The following is an 18,541-nucleotide window of genomic DNA, read 5'->3' on the forward strand; positions in this document are numbered from 1 at the left end:
AATAGCAATTATGGTCAGGGGAGAGATTTATCATTCCAGTAAGAGAAATGCATCCTGAACCTGGACAAGGCTGTGAAATATCCTTACATATTCCTTGTAGGAAACAATGTGTGCCACTGCGTCAATTCCACAGTTCACTCTAAACAACTAATTATTGGGAACATCCAAATGTGGAAAAAGTTCTCTCCTCTATCTTACCCCTATTTTAATTAATTTCAAAAATTGTTCTTGTTTTGCATATTCAAGACTGTTTAGTATTAGTAAATTAACCAACCATTAGCTACTAATTTACCTTCAAACTAGCTTGTTCACGCAAAGCAAGCTGCCCACTTCACTGATTGCTGTGCATTTTGTCATTTTTACTCAGAAGCTCTTTTCTCTCTGAGTGAATTTTGTTGATAATAAAATTATCCCTTCAGAAGCTCTTTTCTCTCTGAGTGAATTTTGTTGATAATAAAATTATCCCTTTATTAAATTTATTAATCTCTGCTGTTATTATGCTCAGACTTGAGAAATCTAGCCTTATGTGTCTTTCCCCCAGTGGCTACTGTAATTAGCATCTTTCCCTCTCTCTTTTTCCTCCTGTAGGAGTCAAATTATAAAATGAATAGAACCAAACATGAAAGGCAAAATATTTGAATGCAATTAAAGAAATTAATACATTTATCTGACAGATATTAGTGTTTCTCCATTACTTTGATCAAGTGAAGGACAGTGAAAGTTTAATGCTACTCTGCTTTTTGTTCATTTGTATTTTCAGATGACTAATTATATGTATGAAAGTCTTGATTTCAGTAAAGTACTTTCTGGCAATTCAAGATTTTTGGAGATGGGTAGGATTTGGGTTCTGGAAAAGAAAATGACTTTTTAAAATACTCTATTTCCTCCCCTCCCCTCCAGTGTTTTCTATGGTGTTTATTCCTAAGAAAAAATTAGTTTGTTATTCCTTATCTCACCTCCATGAACATTTCATTCTTTGTCCTGTATTCTCATAGGTTTTCCATGCTGCTAATGCTTATATAAATTAAACTGTGAAACAGAAGACTTGCCTAAATATCAGTGGAGCCAGGAAGGGCACCTAATGAACTATTCTCTTTTTTAAACACAGCATGCCAGCCAAGCTGGCATTGTGCACCTCATCCATCCCCCCCTTCCAAGGTCTGGAGCTGGGCCTTTCTAAGAGAGAATATAGGGACATCCTCTTTGCAGAACCTTAGGTTTATTTAATCTGAGGGTTCATGTGATAAAACACTGAAAGGACAGACATGGAGTCACCAGTTTCAGGATAACACTCTTCTAAAGGGTTTTGTTTCTGTTTTTATTTATTTATTAATAAGACTAAAAAAAACCCCCAACAAAACTACTTCCCCCCTGCCATTCTATAAATACCTGTAGAATTCAGCTGGGAAATTACACCAGCTTTGCCTGGAGGAATACCTAACCAAAATTTTATCAAACTGACAAACATGTGTGTGCTCTCCTCTGAGATTTTTCCTGTTAATTCTTTGTTGAAAAAAATAAAATCTGAATTTCAAAATGAATCAGTTTTAGGTAACTGAGTTCTTTAGTATATCTTATTATATTATTAAATATCCAAGAGCTGTAGCTGATATTTGCTATGGACCTGTATATGAAACAGTCCAAGCTGAGATAAACAGCTGCTGTTTCCCAAGGGGTGTGCTGAACAAGAAAATGAAAATTGGAGCAGTTTCACTATCACCATGTTTCTGTCTTTTATCAGTGTTTATCCTAAAACAACAGCCATAGCTCATTATAAAACAATGTCTTTGCAGAGCTCTTTCAAACTATAGGATCATGTAACATAAATAATCATCGAAATCATATTTGTATTGAGTGCATTATCTGTGAGCACATGGAGAAGAGTATAATAGCATTAGCTATTTCTGTGCTCTAGATAAACATAAGACAACACAAGATAACATGTTTGGGCCTGACACAAAAACAATAGATCATAACATTTGCTTAAGTTACAATCTTATAGGAGAACTCAAGTGGCATGCTCTTGGAATGATATTTCTGCCCTATTAATTTTAAATCCAGCCTGATAGAAAAACAACTGTGCCAGAAAATATAAAAGGCAAGATATCTGACTTCTTGTTGCATTGCTCCTCAAGTACTCATTTGCCTCCTTGATAACTGAGTGTGTGATGAATGTGAATGGATATGTCAGTGCTATGATATAGTTCCCATCCACTGCACACAGATGGAAATTAACGTATGAGGTGCAAGAGAAAAGGAAAACAGACTCATAATAGTGAAGTGAAATTAACTTTCAAAAAGGTTTGAAACCAAGTGCTGTAGTCCTGACAGGAAAATAAGATATGAAAGAGGGGGTAGGTACAAACCCATGTATCTGCAAGTCTGGAGGATCAATCCCTTCCCCAGGTATGCATGATACAAGCGCAAGCTCCTCCTCCAACTTGTTCAGTTTACGTAAAATAAAAGCCTTAACAAGTGTGGTGAAAGAGAGATTAATGTAAAAACAGCCAGTATCACAAAGTTATGACTTCTGATTTGTTGGCTTATCTTATGGAATCTCTTCTCCCTTCCTCAGCTTGATCTCAAAACCAGTTACACAACTTTTACCATGGAAAATTCCATCCATCAGCACAAATTTTATCTCCCCACAAAAATCCTGGAGTTCAACAACTCCGCATTTCCTTAGGAAAAACTGTGTTGCTGAGCAATATTGATAGGTTCAGTCAATTTAGGTGCACAAAGAGGGATTCCTCAAACCATATAGGTGCTTTGTCCTTGAAGCACATTTCAGTGTGAGACACTTCCATGGGCTCCGCTGAGCCCCTGTCAAGTTGAGAGGAGACAAGGTTGCTCAACATGTCACAAAAATAACTTTCACCTGTAAAGTCACTGTGAGTGTTATGAAGAGTTTTGCATTAAGGGTAATGTCTGTGGACGCTTCAGAAAATACAGTACACAATGGAAAGTTGTTTATGCATTTTATGGCCATATTCTATAACTCTTCTTGCTTGGGCACAAACTGTATGGCAAAATAGTTAAGCAAGCTATAAAAATTGTACCTATTACACTCAACACATTAACACCCTCTGGATGCCATAAATAATCCCAGTATTAAAGCTTATTTCAATGGGAAGTTTTCCTAGGATCTCTTTCAATATGTTTTTTAACCTTCACCATCAACAACTTGTAGATGACAACTGTCTTCATGATAGACTTAGAAGTTAAAGTGTATTTAAGATGACTGCAGATAACATCTGATATTACCACAACCCCCTTCAGAATTTACAACAAACTTACAGAAAACAACAACTTGGCAGACTTAGGTCTAATTTAAATATGAATTTAAGCATATGAAAGCAGCAACTTATGGGTAGCACTAATTTTCCCTTTTTTTAATAAGTCTTCTAACACATTGCTAAGATGAAGCACAGATTTATGACCACAGAGGCAGAACGTGAGGGAACTCCTACCGTCATCGGCGTCGGTGACGCTGAAGTTGAGGATGGCGGATCCTGGGGGCAGGTTCTCCATCAAGGAAGTGCTGTAGGAGGCCATGCCAAACACGGGCTGGTTGTCATTGACGTCCAGGATGTTGAAGTACACCCTGATGGCTGTGGACTGGCCTCCCCCATCCTCAGCACGGACGGTGAGGATGTAATACTGCTGTGCTTCGTAGTCCAGGGCCCGGGTCAGGTTGAAGACCCCAGTGACGGGATTCAGGAAGAAGATTCCCTCTTCATCATCTTCGCTTATGGTGTACGTGATCTCCCCATTGACGCCCGAGTCGTCGTCGGTGGCAAGAATGGCTGCCACCAAGGAGCCTGCACAACAGCAGAGTACCATCAGGCACTTGCAACAGGCAAGAGCCAGCTCAGCATCAAGCAGATCCCCACATGAGAGATGCCCTCCAAGAGAAGCTCAAGCCTCAACACTGAATAACTATTGCAAAAGGTTTTTCAAAGCTGAAAGGGACATGATATTCTTGCTTTTACTCAATTACCATAAAAAATGGCCAGGAACATTTTTTATCTTTATGCAGATTAGATATCAACAGGGGCGAAAATACCTTTTGTCCTGCTAGGCATTGTCTTTCTATGACTCAAAGGACCCTCCCTTTGCCGCAGACAATCACAAGCTCTGGAACCTTCTAGATATTTCTTTCCAACTGCATAACCCAATATGTGAGTACAAACCACATAACCCAGCTCTGCTTTTTGAAACAGTGCCTTTGCAGGGTAACTGTGGTTAGAAAACTAGAAACCTTATAGGGGTCTGTTCTCTGCTGTTTTCTGAAATTCAACGCCCTGTGAGTTTGTGCCAGTGTTTTCATTTCTGCATAGCTGCCCTTGCATGACTGACCTATCTGACTACAGTTTGGAAATCAAGTGTCACTTTTTAGTATTTCAAACACTAATTATAATTAAGATCAGCTCATTTCCAAGAAAATAAATCATTAAGTTTCCTTTCCCTGGAACCAGATGAACTACGTGCAGCACAGTTAACTACTTTCAAGCAACATGATAATGGAAACTGCTTATATCATCAGAACAAAGAAGAATGCTTCAATCCCCTTTAATCCAGCTGGATAGGCTGGTATCTTTCACATACATGTGATGATCTCAAGCTTTAACGTTTCTTTAACTGCAAGGAGAACAGGGATTACTCTCTGGGATAGAAAGTGGAACCTTAAAGGGAAAACCTCATGGTCCTATCCCTCTGGGTGAGCCTGCCAGCTGCTCCCGGACTGCTGGACAGCAGAGCAGGAGAAGATGCAGTACTTTAATAAAAAAAAAAAAAATCAGCCTATTTGTTCCTTCAGCATTCACCAATGCTGAGCTGGGTGTAAAGCACTAACATACACCCTATAAATGATAAACAAGAGAAGTCTCATTTTAATGTGGAGGGAATTAGGCTTGCCCTTTCCAGGTTATTCCCGCTGAAACACTCAAGGCTCTGAGAGAAAAGAGCATGGCTGGGGATCAGCAACCAAAGCACTCTGTGCTATACAGACATCTCATCTACTTCCAGATCAGATTTCTGAGGCACAGCTGATTAGACTGTAATTCTTTAATGCAAAACACCACCAAATTTTGTGACACAGACTGTGGGGCAGAGTGCAAAAGTTGGAGGCGTGCCGGTAACCTTAGTTCTCCCAAACTGAGACTCCCATGCTTAAGAAAATCCTCATAAAAGCTTGAAAGCTACCAGCACATGGTTTGTGCATCTCCTTGGTTTATTCATGTTTCAGAAGAAGCTTCTAAGATACTACTAGCAGATACTGCTTTTGTACTAGCAATTTGTATAAAATCTTGGAAGTAGTATTCATTTCTCACCTGGAGACATGTAATACAGCGCAGCATTTGAAAACTTTTTTATCTAAACACTTTTTAGTTTACAACCCCCCTTTCAAGCATCAAAACACACTCTTGCATAAGAAACCAGCTTTAAACAAAGAAAACAACCACTTGAGAGGCCAGTGGTCGTATTTTCATGTCCTGTTTACCTGGAGTGGCATCTTCTGGGATGTCAAAGGAGTACACTGGCTTGGAGAACTTGGGGATGTGGTCGTTGACGTCGCTGACAGTGATGTTTATCCTCATGTCTGAGGACTGCAGGCCGTCATCGGCACGGACCAGTAGGGAGTACTTGGAGCGGCGCTCGCGGTCCAGGCGCCTGGTGGCTATCAGCTCCCCCGACTCGGGGTCAATGTGGAAGCTATCGTCTGCACCGCTGATGATGGTGTATGTCACCAGGGCATTGGCTCCCTAAGCCAGAACAGAAGTGGTCAAATCACCTCATTTGCCAGGAAAACCACATTGTAACTTGCAGTAAGACAAGGATTGTTCCAGTAACTGCACTTGGAGATTATTTTTCAGAATCCAGTTTCCTTTAATTATCAGCCTTCCTCGCCCAGTCCCTGCTTCAGCCCCACATGCAGTTTTTATTTATGAGATGTGAAATTATAATGAGATTACCCAGATACTTTGTGCTCCACTCTTTGTAAAAGGATTTCATCCAATCAGTACCAAAAAACTCTGTTACCTGTTTTAGTTTCAAACCAGCATCATCGAGCAGTGTGACTTCTTAATAAGGATCAATGTTTATTCTTGTTTTATTTTTGAAGGTTAAAATAAATCCCTGCCAGTGGGAACAGCTCTGCCTTTCTTGCTCTCTGCCGATGAGAAGGAGGGAGCAGGAGAGGGAGGGAGGGAGGGAGGCATGGAAGCAGGGAGGACCTGGGGCAGCCACGTGGCAGCACTTCCAGCCACCACGCAGGGCAAGCGCCACAGCTCACGGTCAGGAGAAACTCATGGAGGCTGTGCTTGCAGCAGCCCCTCAAAGGTCAGTTTCTGCATGGAAATATATTTACCCATGTAAAAAAAAAAAAACCCGAAGTGACAAATCACACATCATTAAAATCACAGTTCTGATCTCTTGGGTTGTGCTGCAAGTCAAAAGCATTTGCTTTTGGGTCAAAAAATTTCAATTATTCTTGGGGGAAAAAAGAAGCATTCATGTGGACTTTGAGAATTTTGGTTGAAAAGAAAATTAAAGAAAAGTAATGTTACATAGAAAAATGTCATCTACTTCTTTTTCCAAAAGAGGCTTAAGGATACTGAAGGTTTGGTAGCCTCTAACATCAGATACAGTACTCTAAATCCTGTGTGCTGATGGTGCCTGGAAATGCAAGCAGATATTTATTGTGCCCTCCTCTGGTGCCAGGCCAGAGCTCGGGTTTGACAGCTGAAACCTGCTGCTGACGTGCCAGTGGCACTTCTGCAATGAACAGCAGATCAAAGAGATAAGCCAGAAAGGAATTCTATGTTTGTTTCAAATACTCCTGCCTAAAAAAGCAAATTAACAGAGATAAGCACCTGCTTGTATTTGTGAGAGGAGACAAGCATTAGTTACCTGACCTTACCAGAGTGCCCCATGCCAAACTTTCTGTCTGGGGTGCTGTTTCAAAGAGTCAGACTGAGCTAACTGATAAAAGGAAATTTAGAAAGAAAACAGGCTTCTGCAGGTGCCCAGCCCTCCAGAGCTGTGTGCAGTGTTTCATGTGTGTGCTCAGGTGTGCCCGGGGGATGTCACACGCTTTCCTCCAATTGTGTGGCTTAGCCATCACATCTCATGAGAATTTTCAGAGGTGACCACATTCTTCACCCCATGTTTGACCAGCCAGTGTCCTTCTAACAGAGTGCAGTAAAACCACAGCCATGTGTGATACTGGTTTATACTTTGCCCTCAGTTTCAAAAAGTAAGGGGGAATAAAAAGGTATCTCAGCCCAAAGCTGCACATCACTCTTTGTAAAGAGTCTGAGTTACAAATGTTCTGGCAGGGAAATTGAAATCATTCCTTTTGATAAAAACACAAACTGATTTCTAAGGTAACAAATCCCTTCCCACTGGATGGAGTGCTTCAGAAGGGGTAATGGATTAAGGTGACATTCAGGAATGGTAAAAAAGAGGCTAGAGCATTATTACTATAATCTTAGATATATTTGCCATACCACACCACAGAGTGGGAGCTCAGTATTTACTGCTTTCTCAAAGAAAGACAAGTGGCTAGAATTTCTGTTACACAAATGCACCTTTCCAAAATCCTGGGTTTTGTCTGTGTACCAGGCTACTACTGGAAAATAAAGGGAAAACCAAAATATTTACAATCACATTCGCACCATTCCCGGGGGTGTTCCTGTGGTTCCCTCTGTAGTAGTAAGATTAAGTACACCAACTAACAATCACAGGAAGGCTAACCAAGCTAACACAAAAAAGGCTAGGAATAAAATTCTCCAGAGGAGATTGAATCGCCCTGTTATTGGAAAACAAGAACTGCTTGTTGTTGTCAAGTGTAAGTCTGTATTTTAATGACAACACAAACTTTTTGTATGGTTATATTGACTTTTTAGTCATTTTTCTCAGGAAAGAAACAGTTCAAGCAAACAAAGATAGCATGATTAACATTTTTATAACTTAAGCTTCTAAAATGAATTAATGCATCAATAGCATGGTAGTTTCTTTGTAGTACCTTAGTTGCAGCATTCTCATAATAAGGAATCTCAGAGGGCAAAATTCTTTTGCAAACAAATTCATGCACAGAGCACACATTTTATCATTATTTCTTTCCCCCTCTTTTTGGTAAAATAAAACCTTCTTTTGGAAGGGATAATATTGATCTTTGTTGAGTCTAGTCAAAGGGAACGCGGGCATTATCAGTGTTTTAATTGTTCTCCAAGGCTTGTCTCAGATTACTTTTACTGCACACTTTGGAATTGGGCTCAACTACAACATCTTGGTTTCAAAGTTACTTCAGACCTCCACAATACTGGACAGAACTTTGTGAATGACTGCCATGATTCCTAAGGCTAAGGTCACACAAAGGATGAAGAATACATGCCCAGAATGGAACTTTTAGTACCAACATTCAAAACTAAAATCATGCTCCTACCTCATCAGCATCCATGGCTGTCAGCTGCAGTATTTTAGATCCATCTCCTATGTTCTCCTCTACAGTCAGGTCAAGCATGTCTGTGGGGAATACTGGTGGGTTGTCATTGATATCCTGAAGTGTTATTTCTACCTGTAAAAAGAAGGAATAGGAAAAAATTGGAGTGAGCACTGGACATGGATTGGACCTGAACGTTACTAATAAAATAATTCTGAAAGAAATCAGGTAAATTGCTCTTAATCACATAAATTAGCACATTCCCAAATCACACCAACAATAGGAAAAGCCCATCCGGATATTAAAATTCCACATTGTTATAAAATACTCCTAGGAAAGCCTCTAACACAAATAAAGTTAATTTGACTTGTTGATAGCAACTGATTTTAAATGGTCCTAGCCTAGTTTATTCTGGAAGAGATCCACTGATAGACTGTCACTGTAATCCTCAAAGTCAGCCCCTGGAGAATAACTGCCAAGTGCCGGGGCAGGAGATCGTTCAACCATTAAATGCTGCCTGACATAAAGATGAGGTGGTGTAAAATTCTCTCTGAAATGTTTATATATTGGCAACTCTCCGTTCCGAGAGGGGGAAAAACACCCTTGCACTTTATATATTTTATAACAAATAATCTGCTTTTCTCTCTCTCTCAAAACTCCCCTCTAATTGCAAACTTAAATGTTACTTTAGGAGCACCCACTAGCATCTACTCTCCTTGACTATCCAAAACTCAACAAATGTTTTTTTCACATGCCATATTTGTACGCTTTTCCAAGCAAGAATGATAGTTCCTGAAAGGTTGTTTTGCAATCTTTATCCCTAGTTTTTCATAAGCAAGATTGCTGCCCCGCTGATGGTAATTCAGAAAGATGCAGAGCAACGTTTTCTCTTGTTGCCAGGTCTGGAACGTAATATTCCAAAATAGAAAAAGAAGACACAGCTGTTTCATGTTTATCATGGAAAAAAAAGTATGGTTTTGGACCCAAAATATTGAACAGTCACCAAACTCTGAAGACCCACTAAGGAGAAAATGAGTAGCTGAAATAACTGAGGAACAGAGAAAGGTAAAAGGCAAAGGTATGGATGGCTTCAATTGACAGACAAAATATTATTTATGCTACAGTATCTGCTATGTCCTTATCCACCAGGATTCTCCAGGCACTCAGTTGAAAATATAGGGATTGGGCTGCTCTGGATATAACCAACACAGGCATTTCTGGTGATCCAAAGCCTACAATGTCATAACATTTTTTTTCTCTGTTCTGTTTTCATAGGGACCATCAATTGCCAAACTGTTCTGACTTGATCACCAGGATGATCCCAAACACAGAGAAAATATTATATTAATATTAGTGTAATAGTAATATAATAGCTACATGTGCTGGAAGTAGAGACAGAAGGCCATTATGTATTTATCCCCTATTTAATCCCTTTGGCCACTCAAAAATGGTACACAAAACAATTTACAGCCTGAGACAGATCAACCCAGAAGGTTTTATCATTAAATTTATATCCCTGACAGCAGAAGCAGAAGGAGTGCTGAGCAGAGCATCACAAGCAGTGACTGACAACCAGCTCACCAGACACAAAGTTTTGGAGAAGAAAGCAGCCTAGGTTGGTTTTCAAGGAGACTGGGTGACAATCACAGAAATGGGAGGAATGTGGCAGAAATGACAGATGAAGGATTTTGCCAGACCTCCTTGCCCATGGAACTGGCACAGCACACTCTTCCTGCTTTCCCCCCAAAGTGTAGCATTTCCCCAGACAGGGTTTCAAGGTAAAGCAGCTGCACAGCTCCGCAATTCATCTATTCCTACCATACGTGTCATTCACAGCTAATGTTTCAGCTGCGGGTGACATTTCACCACCAGAACTCGTTTTCATGATGAGAGATTGCCCTTTGCACAAATCATATGAAAAATATGTGACAGCTTCAGGGGGGTTTGGGATAGGAGCTGTGCATTGCCTACAGCTTGAATAATGTGAAATAGTGAGGATCCAAGAACACAGATGGCTAAGGATTGGGGGACAAATAAGTTAATTATAAAGTCAGATTCCACAGAAGTGAAAAAAAAAGAATATAAGAGGCAATTTTATCCTGAAAAATCAGTTCACAAGGAAATAAAGAAACTGTATTTTATACCGAAGATGTGATTTAGATGGTGGAAAAATAAGAAATTCTCAAATAAGGACGAAATTTTTTTAGAAAATAACATTTTTAAAGAGCATTTACACCATGATTTATTACTTATCCACAAGGCTTAGATAATGGGTATTGCTTCATAATTCACCATTGGCTAAGTCTAATTAGCATCTGTGTCTAAAGCTATCCTTCTACTTCTGCTAGAATTTACAACTTCAGCTTACAAATAGAACTGCAGACCTAGGGAGCAAGACGCTTGGGTGTACTTATTTGCAGAAATTTCACTGAAGTAATTTTAGAATCACAGAGTGGTGTGGGCTGGAAGGGATCTAAAAAGATGATGTAGTTCCACCCACCCTGCCAGGGATGAGGATGCCATTCACTAGACTAGGTTCCTCTGGGCTCATCCAGCCTGGTCTAGGATGTCTATGAAAAGAGATTTGAGAAAAGACTTCACATTTTCCCCAAGAAAAAGTCTGTTACATTTAATTTAAGAGAGGCTCTCATATATCCTGAATGAGATTGGATGTAAACTGAATATCCAGGAACTCACAAATTAATTTCACTTTGAAATTATTCTATAAATTCCAACACGAAGCAGAAGCCACAGGAGAACCACAACCACAAAGTCTTCCTTTGCCACGGGGCACTGGAAGATTGCAGCATATCTTATCACATCTTTACTGGACAAGAAAAAGAAAAGAGAAAATTCCACAAAGCTTTAATCAAAGATCTAAACTAAACCTTTTCCCAACCGACTGCTTCTATCTTTCTAATCCCACTTCACACTTGCATAAAGAAATCAATGGGTGTCACTTTAGGAAATACATGGTTTCATTATTATCATACACCACCAATTAAAAATTAAATGTAATTCTGCCCTGGACTTAATGAAGGCAAGACAAGGTGCTCATGGTGATGTCACCAGCTGTTTACATCACAGGAGTCACATTCCAAAGGGTCTACAGATCATGTGCTGATCTCAGCACACATGATTCTCCCAGCTCACACTGGTGGCAAACCACCCACCAGCAACAGGAGCAAGTACAAGAATAAATATCTAGGAAACCAAAGGCCTCAAAATCTCAAATGCACCACAGGATGGAAAACAAGGGAGCTGAAGGGATTTCTCCAAACCTTGGAAGGAAGGAACAATTACATACCAATGCCTGTAGAACTGCAGGAAGCAGCATGCCCAGGCTACATGGAAAGTGATAATTGCCACCCCCTGGTCCAAATCTATCCAAAATGAGGAATATTCTTCCCTGACCTCAAACTCATCATTCACTGCAAATCTAGGATGCAAAGGCAGATACAAACCAACCACCTCACAGCACTCAAAGTACTGCACTATGTAACAATTTCTGCAACTTTCCATCTGACAAATCCTCAATTCCTATTTGTATCAACAACAACTTTTAATACAAGACCCAGAAGTTCTTACTGCCACTCACAGGACATAAATATAATAAAACACAGAAAGAGCAAAGATAGCTAAGAGTCTTTGCACCTTTTATATTCTCTAACTTGCCCTCTCCTGCGGTCCAGGCACTGATGGGGGCTTTGTTACTCTCAACAGCCTTGAATTTCTGCAGAAGCCATGAGAACACAAATAGTTACAGACTCTCCTAAATCTGTTAAGACTGTAATGGAAAACTGATTAATAGATTCATAATATTGTCTTGCTTTTGTTGTTCAAAGGAAAATGAAAAAAATTAGAAACATTTGGTCAATCCACATGCACATAGATCTCCACAAAATCACTCTACTTTTGTACAAATTCTAGTACAGTGCTTTTCCTTCACACATTTAATACATCCAGAAAAAAAAAGACTGAAAATCAAAGCTTTCCCTCAAAGTTTATTCTTCAGACAAATACACATTGTTTATTTACCAACCTTTGTAAAATAAACACAGTAATTTTACATATAAATTTCTATGCAAACCATCTTAGTGTGGGTTTTTTTTATTAGTTTTGTTTGTGTGCTTGTTTTATGTTTGACTCAAGCTAAGATACAAAAACAGAGGCATACAACAAACCACAGAGATTGGCAATATAGAAAGCCACACAATACCACAAATTTCCTTGTGCATGAATCAAATTTCTCCTTCACAGGCTTAATAACACTCTCACAATAATGCCCTGCCCCTGCCACAGTTACAGATGGCCAGGCCATCCTCATCTGTGACAATTCGATTACTGCAGCCTGTTGTCACATACATTTTAAAAGCAGAGGAAGTATTAATTGCCTTGATCTTGTTACGATTCTTATTTGCTGCTCAAATTAGCCTCTTGTGGTTTTTTTATTTTCTCCCTAAACAAATTCAGAACAGATTGAGGCAGGGCAGCACTCACCTCAAACAGTTCTGCCACAATTTACTCTGAATGTAGATGTAAGAAAAATAGTTCTTTCTCCATTCAGATAAACCTCAGCTGTTAACAGATACAGGCATCACATCAAGACCTCAAGTTTTAAAGCAAACAGGTCTATCAAAGCATTTAGGACATAAACTATTCTTCAGCTTATTCAAAATAATTTGTTGAATTAAGCTGCTAAAAGATGAAGTTTCACTTCTCAGAGCAAAAACACCACTTCAATTCCACTTCAAAAATACTAGCACCCCAGGTAACTGTTACTGAGCAGGCTAGACAAGGTCCATGCTCAACATAAAAAGCTCAAAATGAGAGTTTTATTCTGGAAAGAGAAATTATTTTAGTGGCTGGGTTTATGAGCTACAAAGGTATGTAAAATAAAACATCACCCTGCAAGACAGGGTGCCAAATTCCAACCAATCATAACACCTTCCATAAACCAATGTGTTCACTTGGCCAGACCCTATCTTTCTGTTTTACTACAGTTATTAACATTTAGTTTTCTTTTATTCCTAAGTCAGGAGCGTTTACAGACAGAACAGCTTTCTGAAGTTCTTTCACCTATCAAATGACAATGAGAGGAGGAAAAAAAGACGACACAGGAAACATGATTGAGTTCACGTGGCAGCAGCAAGTTTCCCTGGGAGTCCCCAAAGAGTAATTCTTGCTTGGAGCCATGCTATCCATGGCACACAGTGGATCAGAGATCTATAGATAGAACACGATCTGAGGAGGGAGGAACTCCCAGATGCCTCACGCTTTTGATGCCTCTTCAAGAGCTACAACTATTTGATTAAAGATCAGAGTGCAGAGGCAACAGCTTTTCTTTCAATTTATATGGCGTTGAGTCATTCTTCTTCCCTTTGCTTGCTGCCATGACGTTCACTGCCTCTCTCAGGAGATACCCGCTAATAATCCACAAGTGGCATCACCACAAATCACCCTGGAGACTTTTGTTTATGCCCAAGTCATTAGATGATCCTTCATCTTAAAACAAAATTAAGGAGCTTTTTCTTCTTTGCTGGAAACCATGGCATCACATTATCAATTTGAACTGAATAAAAGTGAAAGGATTTTATTTCCCCCTCCCTTGGTAAATATTCTAAGTAATATCATTCATGATGATAAAAGGAAAGAATACAACTGTCAATTCACCCCATCCATGTAACTGACTGAAGAACCTGGCCAACAGTAGTCATTTTTTTCTTCTTGCCTTCATTAGTTCCACCTTCTTCTTTATCCAGCAAACAATGATTCCCTAATGCTGGAAAACACACATGCATGCGTAGATTCCTTTTTTAAACGGACGTGAGTAATCAGACTGGCCACTCACACCAGTGAAGTTGTGGTTACACTCAGTGCTTGAGGACCAGTGCATGGGTTCTTCCTCCAGACTGGAGAGGCAAGGGAATGGGGAGATAAAGGATCAGAGTACAATGCATTTCTGGAAATACACTTTGAAGAAAAAAAGAAGAAAAATCCTCTTTGAAAGTAAGAAAATTTTACAGAAATAAATGAATCAATAAATAAATATAACACCCCATAGCCCATCTTGAACCAGTTTGCCACCTTGCTCTAAATCACTGGGAAACAGTAAGTTTGAGGGTAAAAAAATAAACACTTTTGCTTTGAAATTACTTGAATACCCAATAATAGCAGAGATCCTGAACTACTGATCACGCACATGTACGATTTTCACAAGATGGAAAGCCCATTTATAAAGAAAATATCTTGGGACAAGGCAATAGCTGAGGCTGAATGAGGCATCTGAATATCCCATTTTCCAGGAGGCAAACAATCCCAGTGCATGCTAGCACAATAAAAATCACATTAGTCTATTGTACTGCAGGCCAGCAAACCTGTTAAATAGAAACGTAATGTTGTTAAGAATCCCACTATTAACAGGGGGAAGATTGCAGCTGGGGAGAAAATGTGGGGGGAAAGTGCTAAAAAGGCACTCTTTGGGAAAAAAAAGAAATTTAAAAAGCCAGGTTTAAAAGAGTTAATTCTGATGTCTGAGGTCAAGCTTAATGAAAGACAGGATGTGAAAGCTGTCCTAGGCCCCACCACTGCTCACTTCAGTTGCCCTAAAGCAAATTAAACATGAACCCTGTATGCAAGACAACAGTAATTTAGAATAGGGATTATAGAAATATTTCCTTTTACCTCACAGAATCAGGAATTACTACTGATTACCAGCCTTGAAATTGTTTAGAAACTTAGGGCTCAATGCCCTTTGAAACATATTTTGCTTTGTCCATTAAACAAACATGCATAGATCCTTATAAATGTTATTATGATTAATATGTAGTGCTGGAATTTACCAGGTAATTTCAATCTGTGGGCTCCAACTCCAGCATTTTAACACTGCAGAACCCTCCTGGAGTTAATACCCTATTATGTAAAGTTTAGTGGGGTGACTTGATGTTTTTCAACCAAGAAACTTTTATAAAGCATTGCTATAAAGTGCTGAGAGATCAGAATGATCAAAGCCACTGGGATTTAATTGACATTATCAGAAAAATCCTAGAATCACATAGTAATTTGGGTTAGAAAGGACCCCTCAAGATCATCTAGTCCAGGCTCTCTGCAATGGGCAGGGACATCTTCACGCAGACCAGGTTGCTCAGAGCCCCATCCAACCTGGCACTGAATGGTCCCAGGGATGGGACATCCACCACCTGCCTTGGCAACCTGTGCCAGTGTTTCACCACCCTCATCGTGGAAAATTTCTTCCTTATACCTAAATCAGGTGTAAATCTGCTTTCTTCATCCTTTAAAACTAAATTTCAAAAAGAAGCTACTTCCTTCTGTTGTCCCTAAGAAATATTGATCCTAGTGCTGTAAAGAAAAGGTGCCATAATTGTTTCATTTTCTCTCCTTTTTTTTAGCCCTATCTGTTAAGGTGACCATTGGGAGTTGCTCTGCCTGGAGTCTTGATTAAATATTTCACTGCATCCAGAACACTTCATCATGCAGCATAGCCAAAATCTACTATGGCTTACAAGTGACTCATACTTTAGCTATGAGAAAACCATAATAAAGAGCATTTTACATAAAAATGCCCAAAAGGTTGGTAATTTAATCTTGATTCTAAGTAGTATGCAAGGTCTCTGCGTCCAGCTTGTGCAGACAATAAGGGATTGTCTGGAAATGTGTTACCTACTGTGGTTGCATCTAGCTTCTTTTGCCAAAGTCCAGATGAAAGACACTGAAAAGAAACAATCTTGTCCCAGCAGAAGGCCACCAGCCACGATGGGACACTAACATTTGCAATACAGAAGATTAAAAAAAAAAAGTTTTCCTAAAGGCAAAGCAAGCAATGCTAAAATTCTAATTCTTTCTGAAATCAGTATTTTAAGGTAATTTAAGCACTACATCATTTTCTGCTCCCTCAGAAGAGACACGGTCTCACATGCAGCAGAGGGAATTAAAACTGGATTGGGGAAAGCACTATTCAAACCCTGGCTAATTTAACAAGTAACAGCACGCTGACTTTTAAAACACACATCAAAACATACAGAATCATAAACATGGAAACTCAGTATGATCCAGATTCACAGCAAATGAGAGGTAAACATCAAATTGGTACAAGGGATAAACTAATAAGAAATGCTACAAGCGGTTATTTTTCCCCTTCCCTCACCACCAGAACCATAATGAAATACAGGTTATTTTGTCAGTCCTGGTTAATGAGTAACATGTATAGCTCAGTCAATATTCATACAGTTTTAAAAACAGACTGATTGTAGCAATGAGTTACTTTGAACTCCATTTCAGCAGGACCTCTCCCAGGTCTGTCCAGAAACTGCAATCCAGTGGCACCAAGGTAGAGCTGGGCTGGCACTAAGGACCATGAAAAACTTCCCCACCCACCCCTCCTTTCCACAAATGCTGGATGGGCACATACACACAGCCGTACAGCATTTCCCCGCATAAAAGGGGTGACTTTCTCATAAAGACACTGCTTCTTCTGCATCTAGTACCACCTCTGGTCACAAACTCCAAATACCTGCCAAACCAACACAAACACTTGCTAGTGAGTTATTTTTTCTTTCTTTTTGGATGTTTTTTCTTAAAGCAATATACATTTGGGACCCATTTGGCTTATAACTTTGCATTTAATTAAATGAGTTCTCCTGCCATGTAATAAGAAATGGATTGAATCGGTAAGAACATTTCAGTCCGTGCCAGGAAAAAAAAAAGTTATAAAGTCAGAAAATGCAAGCATTAGAAGTTCAAGAATGGGAATGTCACACCTCTAAATTAAATAAATCACCTAATTAAACTTACAGGTGTGACATTTAAGATACATGCAGTCATCAGGACAATGTGATAAATCCATCCCATCACTGAAGGCTGCCCAAACAGCAAAAGAAAACCTCTTTACCCAGAGCCATGGCAGAAAAAGCACTGCTATAGACACTGAGATACTATATTCCCTTGCACTCACAGAAAACAATCTGATATTTAAGATATATTTAAGAGTTATTTAAGATACAGGATTGAATGCTGACTGATGTTTTGCAGTTATGAAGGTTTCATATATGGCACCTTCTTGAGAAGAATCCCTCCAAGAATCTAAATCTATTTTAGTCAATAAAACACACAAGGCCAACATGTTACTTTCCTGTTTCACATTAGAAGTACAAGGCCATTTTACAGAAAAGACTAAAGGTGTTTCCCCCTTCACAGCATCAAGAATCTTCTAGCAGGGAACTATCAGGACTAGAAATTCCAAATATTTCTGCATCCTTTTACAAATTTCAGGGAAATGCCTTCCTCACCATATTCTTCTTTTGCAGACTACAGGCTTGTGCAGCAGCTTCACATCTGGTGTCAGGGAGGGCCCCTTCCCTGTGGCCACCGGCCACTTGAGGCCAGAAAGGCTTCTTTTCTGTGGCCACAGATGGACCTTTTCATGTGGCTGCCCTCAGCAGAGCCAGCTGGCAATCGAGGCTATGGTGGCAGGGTCAAGAACTTCAACCCACTGGGCACACCAGCCCTCCTTTACTCTGCTTTCCTCCCATAATTCAGATTTTTTTATGTAGGCAGCTGTATCTTCAGGCACATCTTTCTTAATAATTGCACTAAAGGCTCCATAGCCATGATGGACCAAAAAGGTAATTGGGGAAAGAAAGTCCCACATGATAACAGTAGGCTGATGCACTGTCTGTTGGACCAACTCCTATATCCTTGGACAAAAAAAGTCCTACATGCCTCCAAAACCTAGTTTTTCTGCCCAACTAGATTCAACATGTCTACATTATCTCCTCCTGAAAAAATTGCTGTTTCTGGCGATGAGGTTTTGCAATAAAGCCCTTCTTGAAGCTGAATAAAAACCTCTATATTAGTCTTTTACCAAACCATGAAGATTCAAATTTGCATATAACTACAAACTTTCATCTCCAAAAATATTCTAAATACCTGAGTAACACATTTCTTTTGGCCCAGGAATGTGAAAGATGGATGAAACTCCACTTACAGAACTCTTCATGTCAGCCAACAATTTTTGTTTCCCTCACTTACCTTTTGAATTTTCTTACTCAGCTGTTGGACTTTGGATTTGACACACCA

At 39.5% G+C, this 18,541-nt stretch overlaps 1 protein-coding gene across 1 annotated transcript in view; it reads right to left on the reverse strand.

The window, feature by feature from the left end:
* Positions 1-18,541, reverse strand: part of FAT4 (FAT atypical cadherin 4) — a 122,505-nt gene that overhangs the window by 50,849 nt on the left and 53,115 nt on the right. Inside the window, exons 2-4 of the mRNA XM_068187923.1 lie at positions 8,450-8,581; positions 5,504-5,765; positions 3,471-3,821 (exon numbers count right to left, since the gene is read on the reverse strand). Coding sequence (XP_068044024.1) covers positions 3,471-3,821; positions 5,504-5,765; positions 8,450-8,581 — 745 coding nt within the window. The remainder of the gene's footprint in view (positions 1-3,470; positions 3,822-5,503; positions 5,766-8,449; positions 8,582-18,541) is intronic.

Source organism: Anomalospiza imberbis, chromosome 4 (genome assembly GCF_031753505.1).
Source record: "Anomalospiza imberbis isolate Cuckoo-Finch-1a 21T00152 chromosome 4, ASM3175350v1, whole genome shotgun sequence".
Classification (NCBI taxonomy): Eukaryota; Metazoa; Chordata; class Aves; order Passeriformes; family Viduidae; genus Anomalospiza; species Anomalospiza imberbis.